This window comes from Engystomops pustulosus, chromosome 3 (assembly GCF_040894005.1).
Source record: "Engystomops pustulosus chromosome 3, aEngPut4.maternal, whole genome shotgun sequence".
NCBI lineage: Eukaryota > Metazoa > Chordata > Amphibia > Anura > Leptodactylidae > Engystomops > Engystomops pustulosus.
The window spans coordinates 236,966,490-236,986,388 of NC_092413.1; the positions used below are offsets into that span (position 1 = coordinate 236,966,490).

The 19,899-nt window shown below is 49.1% G+C and overlaps 1 protein-coding gene across 1 annotated transcript in view; it reads right to left on the bottom strand.

The window, feature by feature from the left end:
• Positions 1–12,899, bottom strand: part of LOC140123041 (vomeronasal type-2 receptor 26-like) — a 76,530-nt gene extending 63,631 nt beyond the window's left edge. Inside the window, exons 1-3 of the mRNA XM_072144292.1 lie at positions 12,835–12,899; positions 12,484–12,775; positions 2,509–2,781 (exon numbers count right to left, since the gene is read on the bottom strand). Coding sequence (XP_072000393.1) covers positions 2,509–2,781; positions 12,484–12,775; positions 12,835–12,899 — 630 coding nt within the window. The remainder of the gene's footprint in view (positions 1–2,508; positions 2,782–12,483; positions 12,776–12,834) is intronic.
• Positions 12,900–19,899: the final 7,000 nt, after the last annotated feature.

Consider the following 19,899-nt stretch of genomic DNA (forward strand, 5'->3'; position numbering starts at 1 on the left):
TGCCAGATGAGATGACGCTGAGTTATGAAAAAAATAAACGTAAAATAAAAAAGGAAATGGCAGACTGTGCCTAGTTGAAATACAACCCCGGGCCCTAATAAATTTTCCCACTTCGGTCTTTGCGATGGATATGTGCGTCACTAAAACACAGTGGTCGCAAGTCTGACTCCAAATTGCTCCCAATTTGATAGTAGATGCACTGCAGCAAGTACAGCCACCAGCAGATCAACCAGAAATCAAATATATATAACGCTACTGTAGGCGTAATTAAGACGTTTGTATTCTCCTATGGCTATTTTCTAGCCAAGTATTACAGCACACTACTATGCCAGATGAGATGACGCTGAGTTATGAAAAAAATAAACGTAAAATAAAAAGAAACTGGCAGACTGTGCCTAATTCTACTCAAACCCCTAATAAATTTTCCCACTTTGGTGTTTGAGGTGGATATGTGCGTCACTAAGAGCTAAACACAACGGTAGCAAGTCCCCCTGCTAATTCCTCACAATATGGTAGTAGCTGCAAATAAAAAAAAAAAAAATTATAACGTTATTGTAGCCCTAAGAAGGGCTGTTGGGTTCTTTTAGAATCACTCCTGCCTAACAGTAAGCTAATAGAACACCCTAACGCTATCCCTGCAGCAGCAGCAGCTCTCTCCCTAGCGGCATCCAGACAGAGAATGATCCGAGCAGCGCGGGCAGCGGCTAGTCTATCCCAGGGTCACCTGATCTGGCCAGCCAACCACTGCTATCTACGTGTAAGGGTACCACGTCATGCTGGGTGGAGTGCAGAATCTCCTGGCTTGTGATTGGCTCTGTTTCTGGCCGCCAAAAAGCAAAACGGCGGGAGCTGCCATTTTCTCGAGCGGGCGAAATACTCGTCCGAGCAACGAGCAGTTACGAGTACGCTAATGCTCGATCGAGCATCAAGCTCGGACGAGTATGTTCGCTCATCTCTAATTGTAACCCCATGCGATTTACTGACATTATAGCATTGTAGCCAATGTGCAGAGGGAGTCCATGAAGCTGGAAGATGTGGAGGATGAACAAGCTGGTAAGAAGAGGAGATGATGGTAGGACATTCTGGAGAACCAGTCTGTGACCACCCAGATGATGGTATTACCGGAATATGGCGGAATGTCCATAACAAAGTCCAAGGCTACATGAGTCCACGGGCAACAGTGGCAGGAGCAGACATGCTGGCTTGAGATGTAACAACTTTTTACAGGCACGAGAAGTGCAGGAACTCACAAAGTCTTGTATATCCTTGACCAGACTTGAGGAGACACAAGACATGAGAGCGACAGATCTCTGCACCTCACGGTGCCCAGCCACATGAGAACAATGTCCCCAAGTTAATATTCTCTTCTGATGTCAGAGTCTACCAGAGGAAAGGAAGACTTTTCATGTGGAACTGGAACTTCTCGAGCTTGGCATACAGGTGATTGGTCCTTAGGCACCTGAGAACTTGTTGTATGTGGGGCTGATGGGACTCAAGGTCCATCGAGAACACCAGCATATCGTCCAGGTAGACCATGACACAAGTATAAAGCAAGTTTCTGAAAATGTCATTGACAAACTCCTAGAATACGGCTGATGCAATATTCCAAATGGCATGACAAGATACTCAAAGTACCCATCACGAGTATTGAAGGCGGTCTTCCATTCATCTCCTTAAGGGATATGGATAAGAATATTGGCCCCACATAGGTCTAATTTGGTATAGGAATTGGCTCCATGTAGGCGGTTGAAGAGTTCTGTGATCAGAGATAGCAGCTAGCGGTTCTTCAACGTTACCTTGTTAAGGCCTTGATCATTGGCGTAACTAGAAGAGGCTGGGCCCCATGACAAACTTATGCATGGGGCCCCCTCTTCCCCTTACGGCGACGTGTGCACAGCGGGCACACGGCGGTGCATGGGACAGGAACAGGAGGTGAGTGCTGCTTACCTCCTCGTACATACAGCATGTACACACATACAGTATATACAGACATGCTGCATACACAAAACAAAATACACATACATACAGTATATACAGCATAAACACACACAGCACATACACTCAAACAGCATATTCATACACTCACAGTATACACACACCATATACACTCATAGCGCACCCGCACACACCATACACTCACACAGCACATTCACACACTCACAACGCAACCGCACACAGCATACAAAAACAGCACATGCACTCACACAGCATATTCATACACTCACAGTATACACACACCATATACACTCATAGCGCACCCGCACACACCATACACTCACACAGCACATTCACACACTCACAACGCAACCGCACACAGCATACAAAAACAGCACATGCACTCACACAGCATATTCATACACTCACAGTGCACACACACCTGCACACACCATACACATACACTCACACAGCACATACACTCACAGGGCGCACACACACACACCATATACACAACACAGCACATGCACATGCACAACACATACACACAGTACGATACATAGAGGGACTTACAGTCGGCTGGCTGTTGCATTCCGGTGGAGGAGTAGAGGAACCAAGGAGAGCGGAGGAGCCGAGGGGAGTGTAGGAGCTGAGGAAGCGGAGGAGCAGTCTGTCTTTCTGTAATGCCCCAATCAGACACAGGAGCTTGGTGCGGTACCGTACCGGGTCAAAGAGAATCTGCACACTGACGGACCAGATGTCCAGTGGCTTCTCAAGATGGACCACAGGAAGATAATGCTGAGATACTAGGGAAACAACCACAAAGCTTCCTACAGAGATGGAATCCTAGAAGGGAGAAACATGAAACTGACTGGCAAGGAGGGTGGCTGTGGAGGTCTTTGGGAGACTGGTGCCAAGCAGGCCAGTCAAAGGGTTCTGATCTGTGCTTGTTCAAGACACTGCACCTCCAGAACTGGAGGTCAATCCAAGTGGCCAAGGAGATGAGATGAAGGAGATGAGAGAAGATGGCAAGTATTGTTCAGACAGGGTGTCCTTGATTCAACCAGCCAGTCCTTTTGTTAAGTGGTGACCAAGGGTGCTTCATTCCAAGAAAGCTCGGAAGCTAGAGTGCGGAAATGAACCTCATACTCGCCATCAGACAAGTCCCCTTGGCATAAGCTCAGCAGGGTGGTTTCAGCAGATGACACCTGAGCTGGTTCCTTCAAAGGCGGTGAGATTAGCTGTAACAGGATCGGTCTGTGGTGAACTGTAAAGGACTTGGTGTGGCCGAATAACAATGGGTCGCTTCACAGGTGTGACTATGCCTGGCCAAGGCAAGGTACAAAATCAGCAGACAGAGTCGAAGTTGTGGTCAGGCAGAAGTTCAGGACAGGCGGCAGAGATAAGGATCATGGTCACAATGGGAAATCACTATAAACACAGGGTACAGCTTTCTCAGAGGCATGAGGCACAACGATGCAGCAGGGGACACAGGAAGAGGCCAACTATTTATTATGGAAGTGGCTGGCCAGCACCAATCATCGGTGCTGTAAATTTTACGCCCTAGGAGGCAGAGACGCGCGCCGGAGCACGGGGACCATCGCTGGAGCAATGGAAAGTGAATGAGCCTGCAGCCGAGCTCCTGGAGGCACATGGGTGTGCCTGCGACCCAAAGCATGGGTCACAGGATCACCCAGGAGGGCAATTTGAATACCAGGTGATAACATGTGGGCTATGAAATGAACCCACAGTCTTCCAGCAATTTGTGAATGACATATTTATTTATCTCCAGTGTCAGTGGTTTATGTGGATGATATTGCAACAATCCCTGCAGATGCAAAGGTCTAGGTAGGTGTTTGCAAAAGTGTCCCTCTGCATGTCCGAAGCTGTAACATGGGAAACTTAATAATTGCCACTGCCGGACAAGGCAAAGTAAACAATGTAAAATAATAATAACCAATCCTCTGTAAAGCAAGCTGTAAACTGATTGGTGAGTGCTACCACATGACATAGGGTTGTATATAAAACCCTGATGGGCGGGAGCACAGGAGGAGAGTTAGAGACTCCATCTTGGAACACATGTCAGAACCAGTAAGCAGGAGAGAGAACAGCACATGTATGTGCTGCCCCCTGCCCATGTCCTGATGCCAGGAACCAAAGGTGCCTCAGGACATTGCCTAGCACCCAGGGCAAGTCCGGAGACTTAAGCCCCAGAGCAGAGGTCCCCCATCCTGACTCAGCTTCATCTCTACCAGCTCATTCTGAACCTACAGCGGGTATCCTTCCTGTGGACCGGCTCTCTATGGCTCTTCCAGCTTGTGATTCTGCTGTTGTCATTTGTCCGTTGTCTGCTGTTGTTGAATAAAGAACCATGAGTTGATTTGCACAACGTTGCCTCCGTCTGCTCCCTGGATATGGTTGTCACGACCACGGGCTCCCCATCTATTACACAGGGACATATATTACGGACACTCAGGGGTTGCCCCAGGGAGAACCAGTACATCAGCCTCTCCCTCCATATTTCTTGCACACACCACCTGCTGGAGAGCTGCCAGGCTGTAGGACAGCCCTCCGGTCCTCATACCAAGCACCGTGACAAAAGCGTGCCCTAGGCCGCAACCACCAGCCACTCCGGTATTCTGGACCCCGGCTGACTCCAGGCCCCAAGGAAAGGCCCCGGTGGGGGATGTTGCAATATCCTTATATTTTCTCCAGATTGGGACACCCATATAGAACATGTCAGGAATGTACTTTTACAATAACATCAACATTTTTTGCTAAACTGTTCAAGATATTGGAGTTAAAAAGAAAAACACTTTGTGGGTTACCTCATCATCTCTGAAATGCTTTGTAAATGTTCCAGTCCTGAATCAACCTGATTTGAGGATGTTCGTTTGTAGTGGATGTTGATGCTTGTGAGGTAGGTCCGGCTCCAGAGTCTCTTACTCATCTACAGCCTGTGGACTTCTTCTCAAGTAAGTTTTTCTCCTCTGAACAACAGGAATGGAGACACTTCTTTGAGGAGGTAAAACAAGGGGTCACTGTGATGCCTGATCATAACAAGCTCAGTGGCCATTGTTCTTTACTTCCTTTCTACTTCCATTGTTACTGTCCTGCTAATATAAATATAAAAGCAGATGCCGACTCTCGTAATTTTTGTATCAGCAATTACCCAGAGGTTTCTCCTGGAAAAATATACTCAAACGCCGGCATCTCGCAACACTCCAGCGGAAAAAATGTTTGCACTCTCCAATCTCAGATTCCAAGGGAAAGAAGAGATTGGTTCTGTTTTGGAGGACACCTTGGTATTGCTGAAAACAAAAATCTGTTGGTCATCACTAAAAAATGGCCAAACCAATGACACAAAGACTGTGCACAGTCCGGGCCTAGGCACCTTCTAAGCCATCAAATCCACGAGGGGGTAGAAGGGAAGGAGGACACATGTGGATGTTACTTGTACGGACACAGCGGGGGGTAGAAGGGAAGGAGGACACATGTGGATGTTACTTGTTGTATGGACACAGCGGGGTAGAAGGGAAGGAGGACACTTGTGGATGTTACTTGTATGGACACAGCGGGGGTAGAAGGGAAGGAGGACACATGTGGATGTTACTTGTATGGACACAGCGGGGGTAGAAGGGAAGGAGGACACATGTGGATGTTACTTGTATGGACACAGCAGGGGGTAGAAGGGAAGGAGGACACATGTGGATGTTACTTGTATGGACACAGCGGGGGGTAGAAGGGAAGGAGGACACATGTGGATGTTACTTGTATGGACACAGCGGGGGGTAGAAGGGAAGGAGGACACATGTGGATGTTACTTGTATGGACACAGCGGGGGGTAGAAGGGAAGGAGGACACATGTGGATGTTACATGTATGGACACAGCGGGGGGTAGAAGGGAAGGAGGACACATGTGGATGTTACTTGTATGGACACATCGGGGGTAGAAGGGAAGGAGGACACATGTGGATGTTACTTGTATGGACACAGCGGGGGTAGAAGGGAAGGAGGACACATGTGGATGTTACTTGTATGGACACAGCGGGGGGTAGAAGGGAAGGAGGACACATGTGGATGTTACTTGTTGTATGGACACAGCGGGGGGTAGAAGGGAAGGAGGACACATGTGGATGTTACTTGTATGGACACAGCGGGGGGTAGAAGGGAAGGAGGACACATGTGGATGTTACTTGTTGTATGGACACAGCGGGGGTAGAAGGGAAGGAGGACACATGTGGATGTTACTTGTATGGACACAGCGGGGGGTAGAAGGGAAGGAGGACACATGTGGATGTTACTTGTATGGACACAGCGGGGGGTAGAAGGGAAGGAGGACACATGTGGATGTTACTTGTATGGACACAGCGGGGGTAGAAGGGAAGGAGGACACATGTGGATGTTACTTGTTGTATGGACACAGCGGGGGTAGAAGGGAAGGAGGACACATGTGGATGTTACTTGTATGGACACAGCGGGGGTAGAAGGGAAGGAGGACACATGTGGATGTTACTTGTTGTATGGACACAGCGGGGGTAGAAGGGAGGGAGGACACATGTGGATGTTACTTGTATGGACACAGCGGGGGGTAGAAGGGAAGGAGGACACATGTGGATGTTACTTGTTGTATGGACACAGCGGGGGTAGAAGGGAAGGAGGACACATGTGGATGTTACTTGTATGGACACAGCGGGGGTAGAAGGGTAGGAGGACACATGTGGATGTTACTTGTTGTATGGACACAGCGGGGGTAGAAGGGAAGGAGGACACATGTGGATGTTACTTGTATGGACACAGCGGGGGGTAGAAGGGAAGGAGGACACATGTGGATGTTACTTGTATGGACACAGCGGGGGGTAGAAGGGAAGGAGGACACATGTGGATGGTACTTGTTGTATGGACACAGCGGGGGTAGAAGGGAAGGAGGACACATGTGGATGTTACTTGTTGTATGGACACAGCGGGGGTAGAAGGGAAGGAGGACACATGTGGATGTTACTTGTATGGACACAGCGGGGGGTAGAAGGGAAGGAGGACACATGTGGATGTTACTTGTATGGACACAGCGGGGGGTAGAAGGGAAGGAGGACACATGTGGATGTTACTTGTATGGACACAGCGGGGGGTAGAAGGGAAGGAGGACACATGTGGATGTTACTTGTATGGACACAGCGGGGGGTAGAAGGGAAGGAGGACACATGTGGATGTTACTTGTATGGACACAGCGGGGGTAGAAGGGAAGGAGGACACATGTGGATGTTACTTGTTGTATGGACACAGCGGGGGTAGAAGGGAAGGAGGACACATGTGGATGTTACTTGTATGGACACAGCGGGGGTAGAAGGGAAGGAGGACACATGTGGATGTTACTTGTTGTATGGACACAGCGGGGGTAGAAGGGAGGGAGGACACATGTGGATGTTACTTGTATGGACACAGCGGGGGGTAGAAGGGAAGGAGGACACATGTGGATGTTACTTGTTGTATGGACACAGCGGGGGTAGAAGGGAAGGAGGACACATGTGGATGTTACTTGTATGGACACAGCGGGGGTAGAAGGGTAGGAGGACACATGTGGATGTTACTTGTTGTATGGACACAGCGGGGGTAGAAGGGAAGGAGGACACATGTGGATGTTACTTGTATGGACACAGCGGGGGGTAGAAGGGAAGGAGGACACATGTGGATGTTACTTGTATGGACACAGCGGGGGGTAGAAGGGAAGGAGGACACATGTGGATGGTACTTGTTGTATGGACACAGCGGGGGTAGAAGGGAAGGAGGACACATGTGGATGTTACTTGTTGTATGGACACAGCGGGGGTAGAAGGGAAGGAGGACACATGTGGATGTTACTTGTATGGACACAGCGGGGGGTAGAAGGGAAGGAGGACACATGTGGATGTTACTTGTATGGACACAGCGGGGGGTAGAAGGGAAGGAGGACACATGTGGATGTTACTTGTATGGACACAGCGGGGGGTAGAAGGGAAGGAGGACACATGTGGATGTTACTTGTTGTATGGACACAGCGGGGGTAGAAGGGAAGGAGGACACATGTGGATGTTACTTGTTGTATGGACACAGCGGGGGGTAGAAGGGAAGGAGGACACATGTGGATGTTACTTGTATGGACACAGCGGGGGGTAGAAGGGAAGGAGGACACATGTGGATGTTACTTGTATGGACACAGTGGGGGGTAGAAGGGAAGGAGGACACATGTGGATGTTACTTGTATGGACACAGCGGGGGTAGAAGGGAAGGAGGACACATGTGGATGTTACTTGTTGTATGGACACAGCGGGGGTAGAAGGGAAGGAGGACACATGTGGATGTTACTTGTTGTATGGACACAGCGGGGGGTAGAAGGGAAGGAGGACACATGTGGATGTTACTTGTTGTATGGACACAGCGGGGGTAGAAGGGAAGGAGGACACATGTGGATGTTACTTGTATGGACACAGCGGGAGGTAGAAGGGAAGGAGGACACATGTGGATGTTACTTGTATGTACACAGCGGGGGGTAGAAGGGAAGGAGGACACATGTGGATGTTACTTGTATGGACACAGCAGGGGGTAGAAGGGAAGGAGGACACATGTGGATGTTACTTGTTGTATGGACACAGCGGGGGGTAGAAGGGAAGGAGGACACATGTGGATGTTACTTGTATGTACACAGCGGGGGGTAGAAGGGAAGGAGGACACATGTGGATGTTACTTGTTGTATGGACACAGCGGGGGGTAGAAGGGAAGGAGGACACATGTGGATGTTACTTGTTGTATGGACACAGCGGGGGGTAGAAGGGAAGGAGGACACATGTGGATGTTACTTGTATGGACACAGCGGGGGTAGAAGGGAAGGAGGACACATGTGGATGTTACTTGTATGGATACAGCGGGGGGTAGAAGGGAAGGAGGACACATGTGGATGTTACTTGTTGTATGGACACAGCGGGGGGTAGAAGGGAAGGAGGACACATGTGGATCTTACTTGTTGTATGGACACAGCGGGGAGTAGAAGGGAAGGAGGACACATGTGGATGTTACTTGTATGGACACAGCGGGGGTAGAAGGGAAGGAGGACACATGTGGATGTTACTTGTTGTATGGACACAGCGGGGGGTAGAAGGGAAGGAGGACACATGTGGATGTTACTTGTTGTATGGACACAGCGGGGGTAGAAGGGAAGGAGGACACATGTGGATGTTACTTGTATGGACACAGCGGGGAGTAGAAGGGAAGGAGGACACATGTGGATGTTACTTGTATGGACACAGCGGGGAGTAGAAGGGAAGGAGGACACATGTGGATGTTACTTGTGTGGACACAGCGGGGGTAGAAGGGAAGGAGGACACATGTGGATGTTACTTGTTGTATGGACACAGCGGGGATAGAAGGGAAGGAGGACACATGTGGATGTTACTTGTATGTACACAGCGGGGGGTAGAAGGGAAGGAGGACACATGTGGATGTTACTTGTTGTATGGACACAGTGGGGGGTAGAAGTGAAGGAGGACACATGTGGATGTTACTTGTTGTATGGACACAGCGGGGGTAGAAGGGAAGGAGGACACATGTGGATGTTACTTGTTGTATGGACACAGCGGGGGTAGAAGGGAAGGAGGACACATGTGGATGTTACTTGTATGGACACAGCGGGGGGGTAGAAGGGAAGGAGGACACATGTGGATGTTACTTGTATGGATACAGCGGGGGGTAGAAGGGAAGGAGGACACATGTGGATGTTACTTGTATGGACACAGCGGGGGGTAGAAGGGAAGGAGGACACAAGTGGATGGTACTTGTTGTATGGACACAGCGGGGGTAGAAGGGAAGGAGGACACATGTGGATGTTACTTGTATGGACACAGCGGGGGGTAGAAGGGAAGGAGGACACATGTGGATGTTACTTGTATGGACACAGCGGGGGTAGAAGGGATTGACACATGTGGACGTTACTTGTTGTATGGACACAGTGGGGGGTAGAAGTGAAGGAGGACACATGTGGATGTTACTTGTTGTATGGACACAGCGGGGGTAGAAGGGAAGGAGGACACATGTGGATGTTACTTGTTGTATGGACACAGCGGGGGTAGAAGGGAAGGAGGACACATGTGTATGTTACTTGTATGGACACAGCGGGGGGGTAGAAGGGAAGGAGGACACATGTGGATGTTACTTGTATGGATACAGCGGGGGGGTAGAAGGGAAGGAGGACACAAGTGGATGGTACTTGTTGTATGGACACAGCGGGGGTAGAAGGGAAGGAGGACACATGTGGATGTTACTTGTATGGACACAGCGGGGGGTAGAAGGGAAGGAGGACACATGTGGATGTTACTTGTATGGACACAGCGGGGGTAGAAGGGATTGACACATGTGGACGTTACTTGTTGTATGGACACAGCGGGGGTAGAAGGGTAGGAGGACACATGTGGATGTTACTTGTATGTACACAGCGGGGGTAGAAGGGAAGGAGGACACATGTGGATGTTACTTGTATGGACACAGCGGGGGGTAGAAGGGAAGGAGGACACATGTGGATGTTACTTGTTGTATGGACACAGCGGGGGGTAGAAGGGAAGGAGGACACATGTGGATGTTACTTGTATGGACACAGCGGGGGTAGAAGGGAAGGAGGACACATGTGGATGTTACTTGTTGTATGGACACAGCGGGGGTAGAAGGGAAGGAGGACACATGTGGATGTTACTTGTATGGACACAGCGGGGGGTAGAAGGGAAGGAGGACACATGTGGATGTTACTTGTATGGACACAGCTGGGGGGGTAGAAGGGAAGGAGGACACATGTGGATGTTACTTGTATGGACACAGCAGGGGTAGAAGGGAAGGAGGACACATGTGGATGTTACTTGTATGGACACAGCAGGGGGTAGAAGGGAAGGAGGACACATGTGGATGTTACTTGTATGGACACAGCGGGGGGTAGAAGGGAAGGAGGACACATGTGGATGTTACTTGTATGGACACAGCGGGGGGTAGAAGGGAAGGAGGACACATGTGGATGTTACTTGTATGGACACAGCGGGGGGTAGAAGGGAAGGAGGACACACTGATGCAAGTAGTGGATTGAGCTGAGCAGTGAGACTTGCTGAAAGGAAGAAAGTGCACTTTTAGGTTCCATTTGGCCTAAAGACTTTGAAACAAACAGGTCATGAATAGATTCAAGTCTAAAAGGTGTTAGAGGGGAGGAGAAGGGATGCACTAAATATTAATATCTTGAATATCTTTTTGGAGACGGCTGGAAGTAGGTGGAATTCAGCCATGACCAGGCAATGGCTGAGTTCAGGGCATAGGAGAAACACCCAATACACCTCGCCTGACCAACCCCCTAACTAAATAACGACACAGACACATGAGTAGTTGGAAAGGTGAATGGTCACAGCGTTTTATTTCAAATTCTTGTTAAACAATCTGCAAAATATAAAACATTGTTAAAGAATACAATAACACTTGGAAAAGTAATAGCTGAGCTCTTGGCAACACCCCGAATTAGTACCATATTTAAAAAAAAACTTCAAATATCAGCATTGTCTCCCAAAACCATAAATTACATGCACAGCACGCGAGGACCTCAACCCCAGCTCCACTAGCCGCCAACCTCCTAGCTAAAATGGCGAAAGACGATGTGGCCCTAGACCAGCCAAATGGAGACAATGCGACCCACCACTCCTCCTGGATACCATCCCAGGGGAAAATTACCATAATTTCTTCCACAACTCCACCTTCCTTACTTCTTGTGGCTATATTTTACCAGCCACCAATTTGTCAATCACCACTGGCTGTTGCCAAGAACCCGCCATTTTACAACCAACCCTAACTGCCTAAGCTACCCGCCTTGACAAAGCTATTTTAGGACTAAGTGTATCCCTACTCCCCTAAATACACAAGAGTGCCCCTAACAAAAACAACTATGTGGAGGGTGGGCGGGACAATTTTTTCTGGCCAGAATGAGGCTCTCCCTCCCTGCCAGGCTTTATAAACCCTCTCACTCCACCCCCCGCATTTAAAGCCCCCGATCACCGCTAATGTTATTCTCCACCCCCCAATGAAATCCAACCACCTGTATTCTGTGCCCCTCCCAGCCCAGTCCGTCATGCCCGCTCTCCGCCCACTTGGCGTAAGCTCTGTGCTCACCTGACAGGTTGGGAGGGTTGGAAAATGGCGGGAGGAGCAATGTTGGGGTCTGGACTTCTAGTATGAGGTGATTTAGGAGTTAGTAGGGATAATAAGGTGAGACAGGAAGGGAACGTCATCTTTGTTTTGTAAAATTTATATTTTACAATCCATTGTATAGAAGATGTTAGTAAAGCTGTGACCAGTCACATTTCCAATGAAAAGTTATTTGTGTGTTTTATTTAGTTGAGATGGTTCGGAGGCCTTTTTTCTGCCCTGATAGCTTTTCCCCCCGACCCCAATCTATCCTGGTCCTGGTTTCTGTTTGTGGTGGAGAGGTTGGAATTCAAAGACGGAGAATCAGATTGTGGAGAGAGATATCACAGAGGACATGAAGATGCCACCTACCTGTAAGTATCTGTAGACTGCCAGTACCTGGGCCATGGATATTGTGGTTGCTGAACCCTGATCTCCTATAACTCCAAGGACCTTCCTCTGGCCGGTACAGGAATAATTGGGGACAGTCATTCTGGGTCCTGATAGAATCTGGAAGACACTTCTCACAGCTTTCTTATCATCGGTGCAGGAGTCATAGATGTGAAATCCCAGAGAGACATTGGGTAAAATTCTCTGATCTCGGTTAATTTCCTCAATGGCAAAACGGAAAGTGAGCAGATCCTTGTAGTGCAGAGGCACAGGTCTGCGGAGGGAGATACAGAGCATCAGTGGAGGTATAATCTAGTGATTACACAATGTTACTGTCCTAGGAGGTGCTTGTTCAGAGACATGAGAAATTGGAAGCAGGAAGATGTAACACACAACATGGCGCCTGCTTCATTGCCCTGAATGGAGAAATCACTACTCAAATAACTTTTAGGGTCAGCTAACTTGCTGATCCTTGGGGGTTTAAGTGATCACGAGGTCCATTTGTACCCTCGTTGTAGCCCAAGATAAAGAAAGCAGCAGGTGGCACCTGCACTAGCGGCTGTTATCATCTCTATGGCACTGATGACAAACGCCGTACTCTGAAATCACTGTCAGCGTCACAGAGAAGCTACTGCCTCCCTAGTCAAGGCCACCTGTCTCCATGCGAATGGAACACTGTCACCTCTTCTGAATAACGGCATTTCCAAATTGCGGGCCTTTAAAATGTTCTGATTCAGGCTGGAAGAGATGGACAGCTTTAAATATCAGCTTTAAAGGTGATGGACAGCTTTAAAGTAGCTGCTACTACTTTTCCTGGAAGACCATCCCCACTCTGCACCAACAGGTTGCGGGCAAGATAAAATGTGCACTAAGTAATGCTATTACTAAGTAAGGCACATGGACCAATAAGCAAGAGCAGTGACATTAAATCTCCTAAACTTCCCACTGGGTTGGTCCAATGGCAGGGGGATGAGGAATAGCCTGGGTGTCGTGGTGGAGGGGGATGAGGAATAGCCTGGGTGTCGTGGTGGAGGGGGATGAGGAATAGCCTGGGTGTCGTGGTGGAGGGGGATGAGGAATAGCCTGGGTGTCGTGGTGGAGGGGGATGAGGAATAGCCTGGGTGTCGTGGTGGAGGGGGATGAGGAATAGCCTGGGTGTCGTGGTGGAGGGGGATGAGGAATAACACAGTGATCATGGTGGTGGAGACAAGGAATAACCTGGTGGATGGAGAATGTGGGAAGGGCCAATCTACTGAATGTCGCCTTCTCAATTGTATTTACCCATGAAAATCCTCTGGTGGAAGACATGATAGGGAATAATGTAAATTCTCTTTTGAATGTCAACAGTTTAGCACAGGAAGAGGTACGGCACCTCACAAGCAATAAAATAGACAAATCTTCAGGACCAGATGACATTATGCATGAACTATGTACCATGACATAGATCATTATTTTTAATATTTGAAGATTCCCTGAGGACTGGCCCATAGCAAATGTGGTACCAATATACAAAAAAGGAATAAAAAGCAACCAGGAAACTACAGACCTGTGAGTCTAACTTCTGATATAGGAAAATGTTTGAGGGGTTAGAGATGCTATACTGGAGTATCTCACTGTGCATGACGTTATAACCCAGTGTCAGCATCAGGTTTATGAGGGATCTGTGCTGTCAGACTAATCTCAGATTGGGTTTAGACCGTATGACAAAGTAGCGTTTCAATAATACGACTGTATTTCAGCATATGGCCATTTTGCTATGCATCTGTAACAATACACTACCGGCACATTGTTACAGATCTGCATAAATCACAAGTCTGGGAGTCTTACATAGACTCCATGCTGTCAGGGTTACAGATTATCCCTCCCCGATGATGGCAGGGGGAGTGACGATCCGAGTCAATATCACAAGACAAAGAAAGGATACGTGCCAAGTGACCAAGACAATACATTCTTTATTCATATATCAAAAAAAAAAAAAAAAAAAAAAAAAAACACACACCACAACACAAGAAGAGAATAAAAACCATTAAAAATGTGATCACAGAATAATCTACCACAGGAAAACCAAACATGATAGTGATCCTGGGACCACCAGCTCCCCCTGAAGACTAAAGCCTTATGTAACACAAAAAGATACAACAATATTATCCTATAAGGGATTACACATTGGGCTGGGGAAAATGCAGTACCAATATATAATGTAAGCGGATTGCAAAAAAGTCACAAAAAAAGGGGGGTATTTTTTGTATAGAGCATAAGAGTATACAAGCAAAAGTCAATAAATAGATGGTACCACACTGCGCACCTAAATCAAGACATAAGCAAGTATTACCTGTGCTGCAAACATACACAAGAGGGAGCTGGGGGTGACCACCCCACATGTATCGCCACCTGCTGGGGCTTCCTCAGGGGTATCTGTATGGTGTGGTGCGTCCATTTATAAAGGAAGATCCCATGTGTTGGCAGTGAGCTAAATTAGCTCACTTCCAGCATCAAGCACTCAATGTGGTGCAACAGAGAAATGTGTCCCCGTGTTCTCAATGTGGTGCAACAGAGAAATGTGTCCCCGTGTTCTCAATGTGGTGCAACAGAGAAATGTGTCCCCGTGTTCTCAATGTGGTAAAACAGAGAAATGTGTCCCCATGTTCTAAAAAGTAAACAAACCAGAAACTGGTACACTAAATGCACGCAAAAAACGGGGGGTGGCATAAAACCCTACATTGCAAATAAATAGATTACAAAAGTGGCATCTATAAAATCGTGCAGATCATATGTATGAAAAAAAAGGTACAAAATTGTGTAGAGTATACATGAGAAATGTATGTATGACCAGAGAGTTTTTGACGTCCAACTACTGCAGGGGTCAGAGGCCGTGGTCCTGGGCGGGGTGAGACACCACCTGCTGATGAGGGAGCAGGGGAACGCCGCAGAGCTACACTCCCTAGGTTCATGTCTGAAGTTACTGGGACTCGTGGTAGAGCACTGTTGAGGCCAGAACAGTGCGAACAGGTGATGTCGTGGATTGCCGACAATGCTTTGAGCAATTTGTCCACCAGTCAGTCTTCCACGCAGTCCACCCATGTCACCGAAATCGGCACTCCTCCAGCTCCTGCACCTCAGCCTCCTCCCCCCCAGTCTGCCCCCTCCCAGCAAAATTTGGCATTTGAACCGGCATACTCTGAGGAACTGTTTTCTGGACCATTCCCACAGTCACAAACCACTTGTCCGGTTGCTGTTGAGCTATTTTCCGATGCCCAGGTTTTCCATCGGTCGCAGTCTGTGGGTGATGATGACATTATTGACGTAGTGGAAGAAGTGTGTAAAGAGGTGTCGGACGATGAGGAGACACGGTTGTCAGACAGTGGTGAAGTTGTTGTCAGGGCAGGAAGTCTGAGGGGGGAGCAGACTGAGGGATCGGAGGATGATGAGGTGACAGACCCAAGCTGGGTTGATAGGCCGGGTGAACACAGTGCTTCTGAGACGGAGGAGAGTCCTCGACCAGAACAGGTTGGAAGAGGCAGTGATGGGGCCAGACGGAGAGGCAGGGCCAGAGCTGGTGCATCAGCGCCAAATGTGTCACGTAGTGAAGCTCCCGTGGCGAGGGCTAGATTTTCTGAAGTCTGGAGGTTCTTTAACCCCTTATCGCTCCATGGCGGATACATCCGCCACATAGCTGATGCCGGCTTGGCTCTGGATCGGAGCTAAACCGGCCTCGGAAAACATGGGGCTCCGATCGCGGGTGTGTAACCCATTAGATGCCGCGGTAAGCGCGACCACTGCATCTAACATGCCTTTGGGGGATCTTTCCCCCATGATTGGCCCCCCCGAGCCGTTTTTCGGGGGTGCCGATCGCTGCCATGTGATCACTGGGGTCCGATCTGGTCCCCATCACTGCCTGAAGGCAGTACCTGAAAGATGGCATCTGTGACGTGTGCAAGTTTATAGGCTGACACTGATAATACTCTGCAATACATCAGTATTGCAGGGTATTATCATGAACAAGCAATCAGATGATTGCTTGTTCATGTCCCATGGTGGAAGTAGTAAAAAAAAAAAAAAAAAAAAAAAAAAAATGTTTTTCAATCAAAAAATAAAGTAATAAATCACTAAAAATGCCCATAAGCCCCATAACATATAAAGAGACATATAACCCTAAAAAAGTCTAAATCATAACACAAACCCCACATATATAGTATCACCACGTCCGTAACAATCCATAGAATAAAAGTAAATCTTTATTGAACACGTACGATGGACGCCGTTTAAAAAAAAAAAACTGTTGAAAACCCACCAAAAATTATCATTTTTACCTATTCAATCTTACAAAAATGCAATAAAAAGTGATAAAAAAAACATCTGTACTCCAGAATGATACTGGTGCAAAGTACAACATGTCCCGCAAAAAACAAGCCATCAACCAGCTCTGTAGCCAAAAAAGTAAAAATGTTATGCCACTTGGAAGACGGCAATGAAAAAATGATAGATTTTTCCTCACATTTGACAAATTTAGTAAAACGTAAGAAAAAATATTCATGTCTGGTCCCCGTAATCGTATCGCCCCATAGAATAAAGATAACAGCCTAAGCTAAACGGTGAACATGAAAATAAAAAAAAGTCAAAAATCCAGTACAGAATTGATGCTTTTCTACTCCTGCCCTCAAAAATGGGTTCCTAAATTTACAACAATAGGTGATACCAACCCCAAAATGGTAAGACTGGAAAAAACATCTCATCCCGCAAAAGGAGGCAATGAGAAAACTAAAATCCTGGCAGCTGCAGGGTACTCCTTCCCTTCTGCACCCTTCTTCCCTTCTGCATGTGGGGGGTCTCTGTACTCGGGAGAAGTAACGGCCACATATGGGGGGGTCTCTGTACTCGGGATAAGTAATGGCCACATGTGGGGGGTCTCTGCACTCGGGAGAAGTAACGTCCACATGTGGGGGGTCTCTGTACTAGGGAGAAGTAATGACCACATGTGGGGGGTCTCTGCACTCATAAAGGCCACATGTGGGGGGTCTCTGCACTCGGGAGAAATCATGGCCACATGTGGGGGGTCTCTGCACTCATAAAGGCCACATGTGGGGGGTCTCTGCACTCGGGAGAAGTAACGGCCACATGTGGGGGGTCTCTGTACTCGGGAGAAGTAACGGCCACATATGGGGGGTCTCTGTACTCGGGATAAGTAATGGCCACATGTGGGGGGTCTCTGCACTCGGGAGAAGTAACGTCCACATGTGGGGGGTCTCTGTACTAGGGAGAAGTAATGACCACATGTGGGGGGTCTCTGCACTCATAAAGGCCACATGTGGGGGGTCTCTGCACTCGGGAGAAATCATGGCCACATGTGGGGGATCTCTGCACTCATAAAGGCCACATGTGGGGGGTCTCTGCACTCGGGAGAAGTAACGGCCACATGTGGGGGGTCTCTGTACTCGGGAGAAGTAACGGCCACATATGGGGGGTCTCTGTACTCGGGATAAGTAATGGCCACATGTGGGGGGTCTCTGCACTCGGGAGAAGTAACGTCCACATGTGGGGGGTCTCTGTACTAGGGAGAAGTAATGACCACATGTGGGGGGTCTCTGCACTCATAAAGGCCACATGTGGGGGGTCTCTGCACTCGGGAGAAATCATGGCCACATGTGGGGGGTCTCTTTACTCGGGAGGAGTAACGGCCACATGTGGGGGGTCTCTGCACTCGGGAGAAGTAACGTCCACATGTGGGGGGTCTCTGTACTAGGGAGAAGTAACGGCCACATGTGGGGGGTTCTCTGTACTCGGGAGAAGTAATGGCCACATGTGGGGGGTCTCTTTACTCGGGAGAAGTAACGGCCACATGTGGGGGGTCTCTGCACTCGGGAGAAGTAACGTCCACATGTGGGGGTCTCTGTACTAGGGAGAAGTAACGGCCACATGTGGGGGGTCTCTGTACTCGGGAGAAAAAACGACCACATGTGGGGGGTCTCTGCACTCAGAAGAAGTAACGGCGACAAGTGGGGAGTCTCTGTACTCGGTAGGAGTAACGGCCACATGTGGGGGGTCTCTGCATTCGGGAGAGGTAACGACCACATGTGGGGGGTCTCTGTACTCGGGAGAAGTAACGGCCACATATGGGGGGTCTCTGTACTCGGGATAAGTAATGGCCACATGTGGGGGGTCTCTGCACTCGGGAGAAGTAACGTCCACATGTGGGGGGTCTCTGTACTAGGGAGAAGTAATGACCACATGTGGGGGGTCTCTGCACTCATAAAGGCCACATGTGGGGGGTCTCTGCACTCGGGAGAAATCATGGCCACATGTGGGGGGTCTCTGCACTTATAAAGGCCACATGTGGGGGGTCTCTGCACTCATAAAGGCCACATGTGGGGGGTCTCTGCACTCGGGAGAAATCATGGCCACATGTGGGGGGTCTCTGCACTTATAAAGGCCACATGTGGGGGGTCTCTGCACTCGGGAGAAATCATGGCCACATGTGGGGGGTCTCTTTACTCGGGAGGAGTAACGGCCACATGTGGGGGGTCTCTGCACTCGGGAGAAGTAACGTCCACATGTGGGGGGTCTCTGTACTAGGGAGAAGTAACGGCCACATGTGGGGGGTTCTCTGTACTCGGGAGAAGTAATGGCCACATGTGGGGGGTCTCTTTACTCGGGAGAAGTAACGGCCACATGTGGGGGGTCTCTGCACTCGGGAGAAGTAACGTCCACATGTGGGGGTCTCTGTACTAGGGAGAAGTAACGGCCACATGTGGGGGGTCTCTGTACTCGGGAGAAAAAACGACCACATGTGGGGGGTCTCTGCATTCGGGAGAGGTAACGACCACATGTGGGGGGTCTCTGCACTCGGGAGAAGTCATGGCCACATGTGGGGGGTCTCTGCACTCGGGAGAAGTAACGGCCACATGTGGGGGGTCTCTGTACTCGGGAGAAGTAACGGCCACATATGGGGGGTCTCTGTACTCGGGATAAGTAATGGCAACATGTGGGGGGTCTCTTTACTCGGGAGAAGTAACGGCCACATGTGGGGGGTCTCTGCACTCAGAAGAAGTAACGGCGACAAGTGGGGAGTCTCTGTACTCGGTAGGAGTAACGGCCACATGTGGGGGGTCTCTGCATTCGGGAGAGGTAACGACCACATGTGGGGGGTCTCTGCACTCGGGAGAAGTCATGGCCACATGTGGGGGGTCTCTGCACTCGGGAGAAGTAACGGCCACATGTGGGGGGTCTCTGTACTCGGGAGAAGTAACGGCCACATATGGGGGGTCTCTGTACTCGGGATAAGTAATGGCCACATGTGGGGGGTCTCTGCACTCGGGAGAAGTAACGTCCACATGTGGGGGGTCTCTGTACTAGGGAGAAGTAATGACCACATGTGGGGGGTCTCTGCACTCAGAAGAAGTA